The 17,179-nt window shown below is 43.2% G+C and overlaps 1 protein-coding gene across 1 annotated transcript in view; it reads right to left on the bottom strand.

Annotated features, from left to right (window-relative positions):
- The window catches only part of LOC117356049, a 191,373-nt gene that overhangs the window by 72,134 nt on the left and 102,060 nt on the right, over positions 1-17,179 (bottom strand). Inside the window, exon 3 of the mRNA XM_033935309.1 lies at positions 12,185-12,224. Within this exon, the coding sequence (XP_033791200.1) occupies positions 12,185-12,224 (40 nt within the window). The remainder of the gene's footprint in view (positions 1-12,184; positions 12,225-17,179) is intronic.

The following is a 17,179-nucleotide window of genomic DNA, read 5'->3' as shown; positions in this document are numbered from 1 at the left end:
AATAGAGGTTTGGCTGTGCGTCTGCTTTAATCCCGCAGAAATAGGGACAAATTTATCCCTGTGCCATTCACTACCATGGGTGGACCTGTGGCAGTGCTAATTGCTAATGTAGCTGGTGGGGATCCCTCAAGCCCCACCTGCTAAAGAATCCTCTGAGGAGCCTCTCTGACCTATCTAAACCTTGGGGCAACTGGTGGCCACCTACTGTATGCTGAAAGCTCCTTCTGCAAAAATAGAGGTTTGGCTGTGCGTCTGCTTTAATCCCGCAGAAATAGGGACAAATTTATCCCTGTGCCATTCACTACCATGGGTGGACCTGTGGCAGTGCTAATTGCTAATGTAGCTGGTGGGGATCCCTCAAGCCCCACCTGCTAAAGAATCCTCTGAGGAGCCTCTCTGACCTATCTAAACCTTGGGGCAACTGGTGGCCACCTACTGTATGCTGAAAGCTCCTTCTGCAAAAATAGAGGTTTGGCTGTGCGTCTGCTTTAATTGAAACTGGATATAAACATGCACACAGCATTAGGAGAGGAACACCCAGAAAATGTTTGAGGTCTGAAAATGGAGGGTAAGATTTATCCCTGTGTCATTCACTACCATGGGTGGACCTGTGGCAGTGCTAATTGCTAATGTAGCTGGTGGGGATCCCTCAAGCCCCACCTGCTAAAGAATCCTCTGAGGAGCCTCTCTGACCTATCTAAACCTTGGGGCAACTGGTGGCCACCTACTGTATGCTGAAAGCTCCTTCTGCAAAAATAGAGGTTTGGCTGTGCGTCTGCTTTAATCCCGCAGAAATAGGGACAAATTTATCCCTGTGCCATTCACTACCATGGGTGGACCTGTGGCAGTGCTAATTGCTAATGTAGCTGGTGGGGATCCCTCAAGCCCCACCTGCTAAAGAATCCTCTGAGGAGCCTCTCTGACCTATCTAAACCTTGGGGCAACTGGTGGCCACCTACTGTATGCTGAAAGCTCCTTCTGCAAAAATAGAGGTTTGGCTGTGCGTCTGCTTTAATCCCGCAGAAATAGGGACAAATTTATCCCTGTGCCATTCACTACCATGGGTGGACCTGTGGCAGTGCTAATTGCTAATGTAGCTGGTGGGGATCCCTCAAGCCCCACCTGCTAAAGAATCCTCTGAGGAGCCTCTCTGACCTATCTAAACCTTGGGGCAACTGGTGGCCACCTACTGTATGCTGAAAGCTCCTTCTGCAAAAATAGAGGTTTGGCTGTGCGTCTGCTTTAATTGAAACTGGGTATAAACATGCACACAGCATTAGGAGAGGAACACCCAGAAAATGTTTGAGATCTGAAAATGGAGGGTAAGATTTATCCCTGTGTCATTCACTATCATGGGTGGACCCGTGGCAGTGCTAATTGCTAATGTAGCTGGTGGGGATCCCTCAAGCCCCACCTGCTAAAGAATCCTCTGAGGAGCCTCTCTGACCTATCTAAACCTTGGGGCAACTGGTGGCCACTTACTGTATGCTGAAAGCTCCTTCTGCAAAAATAGAGGTTTGGCTGTGCGTCTGCTTTAATCCCGCAGAAATAGGGACAAATTTATCCCTGTGCCATTCACTACCATGGGTGGACCTGTGGCAGTGCTAATTGCTAATGTAGCTGGTGGGGATCCCTCAAGCCCCACCTGCTAAAGAATCCTCTGAGGAGCCTCTCTGACCTATCTAAACCTTGGGGCAACTGGTGGCCACCTACTGTATGCTGAAAGCTCCTTCTGCAAAAATAGAGGTTTGGCTGTGCGTCTGCTTTAATCCCGCAGAAATAGGGACAAATTTATCCCTGTGTCATTCACTACCATGGGTGGACCCGTGGCAGTGCTAATTGCTAATGTAGCTGGTGGGGATCCCTCAAGCCCCACCTGCTAAAGAATCCTCTGAGGAGCCTCTCTGACCTATCTAAACCTTGGGGCAACTGGTGGCCACCTACTGTATGCTGAAAGCTCCTTCTGCAAACATAGAGGTTTGGCTGTGCGTCTGCTTTAATTGAAACTGGGTATAAACATGCACACAGCATTAGGAGAGGAACACCCAGAAAATGTTTGAGATCTGAAAATGGAGGGTAAGATTTATCCCTGTGCCATTCACTACCATGGGTGGACCTGTGGCAGTGCTAATTGCTAATGTAGCTGGTGGGGATCCCTCAAGCCCCACCTGCTAAAGAATCCTCTGAGGAGCCTCTCTGACCTATCTAAACCTTGGGGCAACTGGTGGCCACCTACTGTATGCTGAAAGCTCCTTCTGCAAAAATAGAGGTTTGGCTGTGCGTCTGCTTTAATTGAAACTGGGTATAAACATGCACACAGCATTAGGAGAGGAACACCCAGAAAATGTTTGAGATCTGAAAATGGAGGGTAAGATGTTAGTCTCTCATGTTAAGATTGGGGCCAAGCTTTGGGATGCGCTGCCTGGTATTCTGCGATGGGAGACGGAATTTTAAGAAAATGTTGAAAACGCAATTATTTGTCAATGCCTTCATGTGCTAATGCTATTTGCTGCTGAAGCCTTACCGCCCTGTAAATGTTTTTATGGGATTTGGGGCTCCTTTTATCAAGCCGCGCTAGCGGGGTTAGCGCGTCGGACATTTCATCACGTGCTAACCCCCGCGGCCGGCTAAACGGTTCATAGACAATTGCGCGCAAGACAATCGCGCGCGGACAAAATCGCGCAGACAACCGAGCGCGAGACAACTGAGCGCAAGACAACTGAGCGTGAAGACAAGTGAGCGCAAGACAACTGAGCGCAAGACAATTGAGCTCAAGACAATTGAGCGCAAATATTTTCAAGCGGCCTCTAGTGGCGCGCTCAGTTGTCTTGCGCTGAGTTGTCTTGCGCTGAGTTGTCGCTGCGCTCAATTGTCTTGCGCTGAAATGTCGGTGCGCTGAATTGTCTTGCGCGCAATTGTCTTAGCGCTTATTTGTCTGCGCGATTTTGTCTGCGCGCAATTGTCTTGCGCGTTTTTGACCTGTCACCGGCTAAACAACTAGCGCCTGCTTGATAAAAGGACCCCTTGGTCTTTCCATCTTGTTGGATGAATTTGAGAGATTTTAATAATGATCCTGTCAGTGTTTGTGCTGTCGAAACGCGTTTGAGTATTTTTCACATCTATACATCTCATTTTGTAAACCGCACGGGGCTCCTTTTACGAAGGTGCGCTAAGCGTTTTAGCGCCACGCACCGGATCAGCGCTGAAAATCTACCGCCTGCTCAAAAGGAGGCGGTAGCGGCTAGCGTGCGTGGCAATTTAGAGTGCGCTATTCCGCGCGTTAAGGCCCTAACGCGCCTTCGTAAAAGTAGCCCATAGTTTTTATGCTGTATATAAATTTTTAAATAAATAAATAAAATTTATGGTTTGGCCCTATATTAGATAGATTACCTTCTTCCCTGCGGTTAAACTCTGGTGATATTTTGAAGATTGAATTTTCATCCAGAATCCTTGGGTTTGTCTAATCAAATTAACAATAGATCGAAAAAATGATTCTTTAGTCTTCGGATGTTGAGGAGGGTCCGTCATTTTTTCCATCAGTAACATTTTGCCTTGTTGGTCCAGGCTAGTGCTGTCCGATTCAGGAAAAAAAATTTCGATTCGATTCGGCCTATTGAATCGATTTTTTGATTAGATTTTCCTGCCCAATTGGGTGGGGTTTTTTAAACATCCTGCTGGGTTTATTTTATAGCCTCTTCACCCCCTTTGCCCTCTCCTACCCACACTGGTCCTGTGGTGTAAACAAAATAAATAAACAAAAAAGACTTTTCCTCTCTGTTAAATCCTAGCTCACGTTTGCAGTCTAACAACATATCTGGAAGGATACACATTTCAAATCTGACATATTGTAATCATAAAACAGAAAATAAAATTATTTTTCCTACCTTTTATTGTCTGGTCATTTTTCATATCATGTTGGTCTCAGACTCTGGTTGTCTTCTGATCAGGCTCTCCTTCTTTCTTCTTTCTCCGTGCTAACCATCCATCTTCCATCTCTATCCTACAATTGATTCAGGTAGACGATCTAACAGAATAAAGCGGGTATTTGTTCCCTTACCTTTTGTGTCTTAACCCTTCCCTGGTTTTATCTTTACTCTTAATTTTTTTTTTAAATTGTATTTACGTTTATTGTTTTTACCCCCTCCCCCCTTTACATATACTATTGTATTGGTAATGAATATTATGTCTGTTAGTTTTATAATGTTTTTTTTTTATAATTTTGGAACTTGTGTAATTTGCATTGGATTTGGACTATGCGAGGTAATCAAAATACTAAATAAACTTGAAACTTGAAACTATCCTCCCCTTCTGTTTCCCTTTCCTCCCTCGGAGGTCTGGCATCTTTCCTTTGTTCATCTCCATCCCCCCGCAGCTGCAGCAATGGACCCCACCATCCACAGATCCATCATCTCTCCTTTTCTCAACTACCCTTTCATCCAGCATCTCTCTTCTGTGTCCCTGTCCCTATTTTCCTCTCCAGTACTGTCCCCCTTGTGTCCCTGTTCCTATGCTTCCTCCATGCTCAGCATCTTATCTCTACCCATATCCAGCTTCTTCTTTCTTTCTTCCTTACCTCCTGTATCCCCTTCCCCAAGTACAGGCTTTCTCCTACTATCTCTCCTGCCATCCTGCACCCTGTCCACCAACTTTGGAGCAGTATCTGTCCCTCTTGTACCCTTCCCCTTGTGGTCTTGCATTTCTCTTTCCCTCTCTCCATTAGCCCAGCACCTCTCCTCTGCTTTCCTCCCCCTCTTTTTGGTTTGGTCTCTCTCTTCCTTTCACTTCACCCCAGGTCTGGCATCTCCCCTCCCCTCTCTTACTCCTTCCTCCTCCTCCTTCTGCACAGGCCTACCTCCCCGCCATGAAGGCCTGCTCCCCCGCCACGAAGGCACTCTTCCTCCTCCTCCCTCTGCACAGATCTGCCTCCCCGCCATGAAGGCCTGTCCCCCTCCCCCCCCCGCCGCGAAGGCCTGCTCACCCTGCAAGCCTGCATGTTCCCCCAGCTTCCTCACTTTTACCTTAACCTAATATGGCAGCCTGCAGGATTGCTGGTGCTATAGTGATCCCTGAAGAAGCCGTCGTCTTCAGCGGCACGTTCTCTCAGCTGCGTTTCTGACCCTGACATCAGAGGAGGGGCGGGACCGTAGCAGAGAGAATGTGCCGCTGAGGACAACGGCAGCTGCAGGGATCGCTATAGCACCAGCGATCCTGCAGGCTGCCGTATTAGCTTAAGGTAAGAACGGGGAAGCTGGGAGAACATGCAGGCCTTTCTTATTGACCCTCCCCCTCAAGCAGGAGCGGCAGTGGAGAGCCAGCAAGAGGCAGCACTGCTGCTCCTGCTTTAGGAAGGTACGGGGGGAAGGATCGGTCATCGAATTGGGAGGCCGATTTAAAAAAAAAATTAAATCGATTCACCTAATTCGAATCGGTGAATCAATTTGAATCGTGAATTGGGCAACACTAGTCCAAGCTATTATATTAGTTCGTTTGGATTATGTAAACTCTCTTTATATCAGTTTAAGTAAGTGCAATTTAAAGAGATTGCAGCTTATTCAGCGGCTTTGTGTAGAGAAACGATTGTGGCAGTGAGAAGGAGGGAGCTGACCAGAAGGTAAACATCCGCCAGAAGGAAGCACGTACTTGAGGCACAAAATGGAGGGAAGGAGGGAGGGAGAGGGGTGTGTTGGGACTTGAGAGGGAGGGAGCACAAACTTCAGACAAACGATGGAAGGAAGGAGGGAGGGGACATGAACTTGTGACACAGAATGAAGGGAAAAAGGGAGGGGAGAATGAACCATAGGATGGAAGAATGGAGAGAGTGAGGGAAAGAGATGCTGAGGTGAGGGAGGGAATAGAAAGAGAGAATTGGGTGTCTGAGAGAGAGAAAGAGAGATGGTGCACATGGGGAGTTGAAGAAAGAGGAGAATTGCTGGGCATAGGGAGGGAGAGAGAATTATTGGTCATGGTGGTGGGAGAGGAGTGAAGTAGAGATGCGTGGGGAAGAGAGGAGTTCCAGTCCCTTTATTATCCTGGTCGTTCTTCTTTGAACCATTTTCTAATTCTGTTATATCTTTCTTGAGATAAAGTGACCAGAATTGAACGCAATACTCAAGGCGAGGTCATGGAGCGATACAGAGGCATTATAATATTTTTAGTCTTATTTACTATCCCCTTTGCTTTTTTCGCTGCCACTGCACATTGAGTGGAAGGTTTCAGCGTATTGTCCACGATGACACCCAGATCCTTTTCTTGAGCACTGACCCCCAAGGTGGACCCTAACATCCAGTAACTATGATTTGGATTATTCTTCCCAATGTGCATCACTTTGCATTTGTCCACATTAAATTTCATCTGCCATTTGGACACCCAGTCTTCCAATTTCCTAAAGCCCACCTGCAATTCTTCACAATTCGCATGTGTTTTAACAACTTTGAACAGTTTAGTGTCATCTGCAAATTTAATCACCTCACTCGTCGTTCCAATTTCTAGATCATTTATAAATAAGTTAAATAGCACCGGTCCTAGTACAGACCCCTGCGGCACTCCATTGTTTACTCTCCTCCATTGAGAAAAATAATCATTTAACCCTATCCTCTGTTTTCTATCTGAAACCAATTCTTAATCCACAACTGAACTTTGCCACTGTTGAGGAATTTCTGAAATTTACAGGTGCGATAAGATGTCACAGAAAACTGAGATTGTGAATGAATCAAAATTAAGTGAATAAATTAAAACACGGTACCTATACATTAAAATTTGGAAACTCAGCCTTGAGACCTTGTAATTAAAAGATTAAGCTCACAGATTGGCATTCCTTGTCTAAATTGCTGATTCTACATTCTGGCTATGCTACAGAAGTTCAGAAGGTTGATTTTGTGACTCTTAAGACATAGTCAAAGTTATATACCATTGTTCATACGGTTCTCAGAGGAACAGGAAACTTGGGTTTTTTACAGAGAAAATCTGTTCCTTATAGATTAGAACATACAATTCTAATTGGGAGGTCATACAGATGCCAGGATGTAGATGTCTTTACTGGCTTTTTACTGACACGATTGATGCCTGAAAAGGTCAGAAATCAAAAGTGATTTAGAAAGAAAAAGTGAAACACTACCACCCGCTGGGTTTAAAAACTTTACCGAATGGACTTTTAATGTTAACACTGACATAAGGCATTTTTGGAAAGGAAGTCATGTGATCAACTGTGCCATTGTATTCTAAAGCATAATAATTATTACAAATGATGTCACATAGGGTATAAATCTGTTTGTCCTTGCTTTCTCCCTTTGAAGAGCACTGAAATTTTGATGGCTTGCTCTTCCCAGACAATAGGAGCACTGTTAATAAATTATAATTGATTATTACATGGCTTTTCCTAATGTCTGTTATTTGAATTCACAGAACGGAGTCTCTAGCCCAGTCATATGGGAGAGAGAATCCATTCTGGCAACTCTTTTGGCCTCGATGTTCAAGTCTTCCAGCCTGGCTTGAATACCACCTATCCCATGACTTTAATTTTCTCAGGAGTCTCTCATGAGGAACTTTGTCAAAAGCTTCCTGAAAATCTAGTAGTTGAAACAGCTCCTTTACCATCCACATTGAGAAACAAAGGACTGAGAGGTGATTCTGAGTTTCTGAGCAAGAAGGAAGTGGAGAAGAGGAGACAAAATCTGGCTTTTGGAAGCTGAGATGTCAATTATCAATTGACTCATCTTGCTTGGATTTGATTTATTGATTTTTACGTACCACCTCTTGCCCAAGTGTTAAAGCAGTTTGCAAAGCAAAAACCATAACAGAAATTTCAAATACAATACAACAATCGAATAAAGATACAAAATAAAATGCAACAGATTCAATTAAAATATTGTTAATATAGCCACGTTTTTAAAAGTTCGCAAAAAACAAAATAAGAAGAAGCATTGCAAAGCTTATCAGTTAGAAAGTTTAATTGCAAAGAGAATTCTCTGTTCCAAAAATTCTAGTGCCTACAACCAAAATAAAATGCACAGGGGTAACATGAGATATGCAAAATACATCCGTCAAGTCAAAATCTGCATCCATGCAAATTACTTGCTATGTGTCATCCCAGTGTAGGTGAGATGTGAATGAGTGGACCCGTACAGCGAAAGATTAGAGAAACTGGGCCTCTTCTCCCTCGAACAGAGGAGATTGAGAGGGGACATGATCGAAACATTCAAGGTACTGAAGGGAATAGACTTAGTAGATAAAGACAAGTTGTTTACCCTCTCCAAGATAGGGAGAACGAGAGGGCACTCTCTAAAATTGAAAGGGGATAGATTCCGTATGAACATAAGGAAGTTCTTCTTCACCCAGAGAGTGGTGGAAAACTGGAACGCTCTTCTGGAGTCTGTCATAGGGGAAAACACCCTCCAGGGATTCAAGACAAAGTTAGACAAGTTCCTGCTGAACCAGAACATACGCAGGTAAGGCTAGTCTCAATTAGGGCGTTGGTCTTTGACCAGAGGGCCGCCGTGTGAACGGACTGCTGGGCACGATGGACCACTGGTCTGACCCAGCAGTGGCAATTGCTGCTATCTGCAATATGGACTATGCTGGGAGGGGAGGTTGTCTGCTGAAGCTATGGAAGGACCCCAAAAAAAAAAGACCTCTCCTTCTCGCCAGGAAAATCTCCTGCCCTTCAGATAGACAGAGTTTGACAACAAGAAAACTCATGCCCTCTTAAGATCAAGATCCAACTGCTACCATCAGTTTCCCAAAGGGCTTTCAACATTGTTTGGCACCAGGCTCCAAGGACAGAGCCACGTCTGCTTTCTGAATCCTTCACGCAAAGATTTTGAGATGTTTCTCATGGGGAAAAACTCTAAAAGAAAGTGGAGATGTTATACCAGGAATGACTCTTGTGTTTTCTATGGTCCAAAGACAGGGACAAGTCTGAGATGTAATAATCTGATCAGGTGATGGGCTTATCTTTGTTGTCGGAGACCCGGGGTGTTGTCTGACGCATAGAACAGAGACAGTGACTCTGTCCACTGTTCCGAGATGTGATCTGAATATACCAAACACATCTTGTTCAGGGAAGGCAATCCCCAATCATTAGAGACATCCTGAAAACCCAAGCAGATTGGTGTCTATGGGACTGGAGGCTGCCAATCCCTGATCTCATCTTTCAACCTCTTGCTTTTTTAAATTAAAACTATATTTCTAAATAGGATTGGGGGGGGGGAATACTAGACTTTTCTGGGCATTGGTAGACATTTTTAGGAACCAGAGAGAAAACCTCCATCCCCCTATATTTCTCCTCCTCATCTTCATTCCTACCATATTTCTGCCTCTACAATTACTACTATTTATCACTTATATAGCGCTGAAAGGCATATGCAGCGCTGTACATTCTGACATTTATAGACAGTCCCTACTCTTAAGAGCTTACAATCTAACTTGGACAGACAGACATGATGTAAAGGGTTGGTGATGCAGAACTCAAGGTGAGAGGAGTTAGGAGTCGAAAGCACTCTCAAAGAGGCGGGCTGACATTTATAGATGGTCCCTGCTCTGAAGAGCTTACAATCTAACTTGGACGGACAGACATGACATATAGGGTTGGGGATGCAGAACCCAAGGTGAGAGGACTTAGGAGTCAAAAGCACTCTCAAAGAGGCGGGCTGACATTTATAGATGGTCCCTGCTCTGAAGAGCTTACAATCTAACTTGGACGGACAGACATGACATATAGGGTTGGGGATGCGTGAGGTGAGAGGAGTTAGGAGTGGAAATCACTCTCAAAGAGGTGGGCTTTTAACTGGGCTTTGAACACTGCCCCTGACTCTATTTCACCCCAAGCATTGTTATCTCCATCATCACACCTTAGCAGAAGCATGGTAATCAGTTTGGCAGCAGTGTGGGGACATGCATTAACAAGAGCTTCTTGTCAGGTTCATATCACTGGGGGGAGAGTAGAGGAATAAGTATTATTACTTTTAGTATTTATATATCACTTATAGTCTAAGTGGTTTACATTCAGGTAGTCAAGCATTTTTCCCTATCTGTCCTGGTGGATTAAGTGATTTACACAGGGTCACAAGGAGCAGTGTGGGATTTGAACCCACAGGGTACTGAGGCTGTAGCTCTAACCACCGCACCACACACTGAACCACAAACTGGCTCCCTATGCTGGCCTTGGCCCACTGAAGAAGAGCCTTCTACAGCCTTGTAGGGAAGGGATGGGCTTGAGGTGGCCATAAAAAAGTAACCAGGTCCGGGATCAGACCAGGCTGTATTCTGTGGTGTCTAGTGAGAGGTGGTGCACTAACCAAAGGAAGACACCTCACCCCACCTCCCTCTCTCATCAGATTCACGATTGGCTGGGAAAGTTGCCTGAACTGAGTGCCAGGTATCCCTCTTTGCATTCTGAGTGTGAGCATCAGGAGTTTAGGCCTGGATTGGCCACCGTGAGAACGGGCTACCGGGCTTGATGCACCATTGGTCTGACCCAGTAAGGCTATTCCTATGTTCTTAGGCTCCCAGACAATTCACAGCCAAGTTCTGTGCATAAAGAATGTTGGAAGTTCTTTCAAAATTGACACCCGGCTCCTCCCCTCTCTCCTGTGGTGGATTTAGATTTGCCTCATGCCTTTCTCGGAAGTAACTCAAGGTGAATTACATTCAGGTATAGTATCTCACGTCTCTCCGCTCCTACAAAAACTTCATTGATTCCAATAATTTCCAGGGTTTATTTTAAATGTGATCTTGCCTGGCATCCTTCCTCTTTTAATTCCCCTGTCTTGGAATTCTGTAAGATCTGACATTTACCAGATCGACTCCAAAATTTTAATTGTCCTTTCCTTCGTCGAAAGGCGTTACCTACATTGGCAAATTGGGGAAGGCTCTACTTTTCAAAATTACTGAGCTGTGGAATAATTTTCCTATTCTGGGCTCTTGCCAGCCATTTCAAAAGCATCTGAAAACTTGGCTATTCTCAAAGTTGTAAATTCCGCTCCTCTCCTTACTATTCCAAATCCATATTGTATCCGTTCTCCTTTCTAATTTCTTGTAAACCGTGCCGAGCTCTACTATTACAGAGAAGATGCGTTATATAAGTCTAAGGTTTAGTTTAGTTTAGTCCTTGGAGGGATCCCAATTTAAGTTTGCACCAGAGGCAATAGAGAGTAAAGTGACTTGTTCTCTTAGGCTTCTGCAGCTGGTGTCATGATTGTTGCAGTTGTGCGGGTGACTTTCCTCAGGCTGAAATATCGGTTCTACCTACCCAGATGCAGCGAGACCCGGACAATTAAGTGACTCGTCAAAGATCTTGAATCCAAATCTCGCAATATTTTAATTCATTCCTTGGTTATATCAAAACTGGATTATTGCAACTCTTTGTTGCTTAATACTACTCAAAAAGAAAAACGACAACTGCAAATTGTTCAAAACGCGACTATAAAACTAATCTATGATGCCAGGAAATTTGATCATGTTACTCCACTCTTCAAAGATGCACATTGGCTTCCTATTTGCCAGCGTATACAGTTTAAAGTTCTATTACTTATCTTTAAAAACTTGATTTTCAAAGAACCTCCGTGCATTTCTAAAATGCTAATTCCCTATAGTTCCGCACGCGCACTCAAATCATCTTCCCAAAACTTATTAGTTGTTCCATCTTTAAAAATTATAGGCACTCGTAGATTAGATATGTTTTCGGTCGTGGGCCCCCAATGGTGGAATTCATTGCCCCAATACATAAAAATTGAAAAAGACATTCCCTCTTTTAAGAAATCTCTGAAAACATTTCTTTTTAAAAAGATTTTTAATACATAAAAATTTTTTTTTTCTTCTTTTTTAAATAAAAATTTTTCGTTTCAAGAATTTTACTACCTCCTTAATGTTTTACCCTTAAATGTGTTTCTTATTATAAGATATGTAACTTTAACCCTCCTTCCCTTCCAATTGTTGTTGGTCTTGTCTATTATCTAGTGTTTATATATTTATTGTATGTTTTTATCTTAACTAATTGTATTTTTATGTACATCGCTTTGTATAAAGATATAGCGATTCATCAAATATTTAATAAACCTTGAAACCTTGAAAGATCACAAACAGCAGGCATTAGGAATCGAACTCTGTCTTCCCTGGTTCTCAGTCTGCTTACTGCTCCACTCGTGATACTGTTGGTGAAGGGGAGGCAGGAGAGATAGGGGGTACTCACCTGCTTCTGGTGCTTTGATGATGAAATCATGCTCTGGCCCCTGTCAGAGAAGATAGAAGAAAAAAACAAAAGGAATTGACCCCGAAATATCCACAAAGAAGAAAATCCAGAGAAAACCAAAAAAACTCTTGCAAGCAGTGTCTCACTTCCGGCTCACCACACAATTGGACCCCTGAAGAAGACTTTTTGTCGAAACGCGGACCGTGTTGGGTCCTGTATCCCTAGGTCCTTTAAGGCTCTTATGTGGATGATTTACTTTTATGTGGATGGAATTATTTTATGTGGAAGATTTCAGTTTACCTATGGAACTTTGACACTTTCAAATAAAGTCCATTTAGGAACATCCACAGAGAAGATAGAAGAAACAGAATTCCATGAAATATTACAGGTAAGTGTATGACAATACAGAAACAATAATTATAGTATCTGTATATAGATGGTATAAATAGATATTAGTAGAGGTATTCAAGCTTCCAAAAAACAATAAATAAAGGTTAGAGAAAGAATTGAATCTTTGTTCCTGTCCCAGGTTTTACCCCTTCCTTCCCCACAGCTAAGCCTCGTCAATTGGATAGTATTTTTCATAAGTCAATGTAAAGTGCTTTTAAACAAGTTATCAAACCTCTTTTGTCTCCAGTGTTTGACCAGAGGCCTCTCCTACTGTAATAAATACCCTATGCAATTATAATGTATTCTCAAGAATATTATTCTAATAGGGTTAAGTGCAGGGAGGAAAAAGAGAGCGACATGGGAGGGGGGGGTAGGTGGAGCTGGCCATGGTACTGAAACTTCTAAAAGCCATTTAAAGTTCGGGAGAAAGGAAGGTGAAATTTGGAATGATAATTGTGTCACCACGGAGAGATTGCTTCAAAACTCGGAACAGGAAATAATCCGAGGGCGCCCAGGCAGGACTGTAGGGTGGATGGTTCAGCTGCTGAAACCCACGTTTTCAGATGGCAGCCTGTGATTGTCGTAATATGTGCACCGGCGCTTTGTCGTGAAGAAGCAGCACGCCTGCTGTGAGCTTTCCTCAATTTTTTTTCCTTGATTGACTCCTGCAAAGCGATCATTGTGTTGGCGTAACTCTCCCCAGTTATTGCTGTCATGAATTTCAGAAGCAAAAGGCCTTCATCATCCCAGAAGATAGTTGCCATGACTTTGAATGCAGATTTTTCTGTCTTGAACTTTGTTGGGGTGAGGGATGACGTGTGCTTCCACTGCATTGACTCCATTTTGGATTCAGGATCTCTGTGATAGACCCAAGTCTTATCTCCAGTCACAAAACGACAAAAAAATTAACTTGGTGTTCATGGAGCATCTATAAGTTCTCCTGACAGCACTGGAGTCTCGTGGTCTTCTGACATGGTGTCAGCATTTTTGGAACCCATCTTGCACTAACCTTGGACATGTCCAACTTTTCATGAATTATTTTCCAAACTTTACCTGACGAGATGTCCTTTCTTTCAGCAATTTGGGAAACTTTAATCCATCTGTCTGACAAAATTAAATCCTTGACTTTCTTGCACATTTCTGTGGAAGTTACTTCCATAGGCCGTCCAGCGTGAGGGTCATTTTCAATGGACTCTCTACCCCACTTCTTGCTCCAAATTTTTACTCTGTAGGATGATGGGGCAGACTCATCACAAACTGCAGTCATGCATTCATGGATATCCTTTGGCTTTTTCCCTTCTTTTGTGAGAAATTTTATTACTGAACGGTGCTCCAAATCTAGCAGATTATTACTTGATTCACACGAGGACTCTCCTGACATCCTGTCTCTTGGAATATTAGACTCACACTGAGCTGCAACTGTGCATGAGTAACCTTGAGACATGTCACAACATGCATAGACTTCTTTCAACACACTTGCTACTTTCTTTTATATTCAGGTAGATAAATTATTGAGCGCCCTGTGTGTGTGTGCATGCGTGTGTCTATATTTATTATTCCTGCTTAAGTTCAAAACATAATACAGAAGTATCATTTAAAAGCTCAAAGTTCTGGGATAGAAAATGAAATAAATATATATACACAAGTATATCTGCTTGCCCTGTATCGGTAGCAAGGAATCTTGCTACTCTTTGGGGATTCTGTTTGGAATGTTGCTACTCCTTAGGGTTCTGTTTGGAATGTTGCTACTCCTTGGGGTTCTGTTTGGAATGTTGCTACTCTTTGGGGGTTCAGTTTGGAATGTTACTACTCTTTGGGGTTCTGTTTGGAATCTTGCTACTCCTTAGGGTTCTGTTTGGAATGTTGCTACTCTTTGGGGTTCTATTTGGAATGTTGCACTCTTTAGGGGTTCCAGAATCTTACTTACTCTGAGATAATGGAATGTTGCTACTCTTTGGGTTTTGGTCAGGTACTAGTGACCTGGATTGGCCACCGGGAGCTACTGGGCTTGATGGACCATTGGTCTGACCCAGTAAGGCTATTCTTATGTTCTTATAATATATCAATAGAATGAACTAAGGATAGCAGACTTTTTCAATTACAAACAATTCTCAACAAACATAGAACTTTACCCACCCTTCCCACCCCAAACTTAAAACTGACCCCCCTCTTCTACTAAACCACGCTAGCAGTTTTAACGCGGGGAGCCGCGCTGAATGGCCCGCGCTGCTCCCGATGCTCATAGAGTCCTTATGAGTGTCGGGAGCAGAGCGGGTCATTCAGCGCAGCTCCCGGGGCTAAAACTGCTAGCGCGGTTTAGTAGCAGAGGCCTTGAGTGTACTGTCTTATGAGAGTTCAAAAATCAAATAGATTTAGTAGGCGACTGCATGCCACGGGGGTCAACATGTTCCCAAATAGTTCCCAGATTAACTGAAAGTGCTTTCCCATTTTCGTTTATAGATTTTTTTTTTATTTTTTTTTTAATCACATCTTTCCATAGATGTTTGAGAAATAATTAGAGAACACCAGTGTGATAGTGTAGGAGGACAAGAGGATATCCAGAATATTTTGAATCACATCTTTCCATAGACGTTTGAGAAATAATTAGAGAACACCAGTGTAGGAGGACAAGAGGATATCCAGAATATTTTGAATCACATCTTTCCATAGACGTTTGAGAAATAATTAGAGAACACCAGTGTAGGAGGACAAGAGGATATCCAGAATATTTTGAAGTCCAAATGATACCGCTTGATGTAGAAATCCTCTCATTCCTGCGGGGGATGAGGTCATTCTTCTGTACTGGCCAAACAGCATAGAGGAAGAAGGCCTCCATGTACAACGCCAATAGGTGGAGACTTCCCAGGTGATGGTAGACCAAAACTGGAGTAGAAATGGACAGGACCAAAAGGCTCCAGCTTGATTGTATTTTGGACAACGATCATCCTGTCGAAGTTTAGCTAAATATGTTCAGCCTGTAACTGCATTTCCCATATTAAAATGATCTTAAAGTCTTGGTTCCTTGATTGGCAAAATCTAAAAAATTATTATAGTCTGCAGATCTTTTCCTTCCAGACAGATTCGTTAGGACATCAGGCTGCCAGGTGGTATAAATTAATATCTGAGTTCTTGAATAAAAAACAAAAAAATGGTCTTTGTGACATCCTGAATTCCTCTAAAGTATGAGGCAGTCATTTGTGGTACAATATTACATGTTAAGCCCCCTAAAGATCAATATAAAGGCTGTCTTTTCCTTATAATGACTGGGATAGCCATCCAGATGATCACCCGAAACGGGAAAAACTTTGATCGTTTAAATTTTTCGTTCTGGTGGGCAAGTCTTTGCTCCAGTTATAGACCTGAAAGGATGGACGCTGATAATTTGGGACATAGAAATATATTTAATTTGATATGGGGCCCATTGACATCTTATGTTACATCTTTGTAATTGATTATTGATGTGAATTAGTTTTTGTTTATTTAGGTACATATCTAGGGTAGGGTGGGGGGATTATTTCTGTGGGTTCTAGGGTACTTACATTTTGGGGGTGGGTGACTGGATGGGAAGATATTAGTAATTAGATTTGGGTATTTTTTTTTGCGGTAATCTATGTTATTGTGTTTTATTGAATAATCATTGGGTGGGTGGGAAGGTGGGGAAAAATGGTTGATTAAAAAAATGTGTAAGTTTAATGTGCTTTTATTGTATTTTTATATGTTACATTTGTTGTATTGCACTATTGCACTATTGAAGTTTTAAAAAATCAATAAAGAATTAAAAGAATTAAAAAAAAAAGATCTTACAGTCTTTAGGTTGTAACAATTTTTTATTGACATGAAAGAAAGTCACGCAGAAGTGAATACAGCAACAACAAATGCCAGCACAGAGAAAAAGATACAGTGGCTGCATAAACAAAGACAACCATACATAAGCATGTCAAATATACCTGCCCATAAAAATACCCAACCACCTCAAAATCCCCCCCCAACCCCCCCCACCAGCACCCCCCCCTAAGGAAGTGGAACGCCAGGCAGAGAAAGGCACAAACCAAATTCCCCCCCAGGGTCTGGACTCTGATGACCCTAGGACAGCAAAACAAGCTAAGCATCCCCCTCCCTTAAACAGAACCCCTCCAACCCCTCCGCAAACCCCCCCCAACCCAAACCACAGAGCAGAGAGATGTCGAGATCCAGAACTAGCTAGGAGAAAGCCGCTTCAAGTCAAGGTGTTCAGAAGAAGGCCACGTCCCCTAGGAGACAAAGAACTGAAATATGGATCCCAGATCAACAAGAAGCTCCGACGACGCTTAAAGGAACCCCCCACCTCCAGGGCCTCCTGAAGAACCAACTCATGAAGAAGAGCTCTCCAATGCCAAAAAGACAGAGGGGTCGAGGAGGTCCATTGCTGCATAATACAACGACTGGCCAGGAGACACACCTTACGTCACAGCCAACGAGCTCCAGGAAGCAAAGAACGAAAAGCTCCCGGTAAATCCAGTACCATCTGCTCAACCGTGCCCGCTACAGACGTCTCCAAAAGCGAGCTCAGATAAGAGACAACCTCAGCCCAAAAAGCCTGAATACACCAACAAGTCCACAAAGCAT

Source organism: Geotrypetes seraphini, chromosome 2 (assembly GCF_902459505.1).
Source record: "Geotrypetes seraphini chromosome 2, aGeoSer1.1, whole genome shotgun sequence".
In the NCBI taxonomy this organism is placed as follows: Eukaryota; Metazoa; Chordata; class Amphibia; order Gymnophiona; family Dermophiidae; genus Geotrypetes; species Geotrypetes seraphini.
The sequence above is the reverse complement of the archived record's forward strand: the minus strand, read 5'-3'. Positions and strand labels throughout refer to the sequence as shown.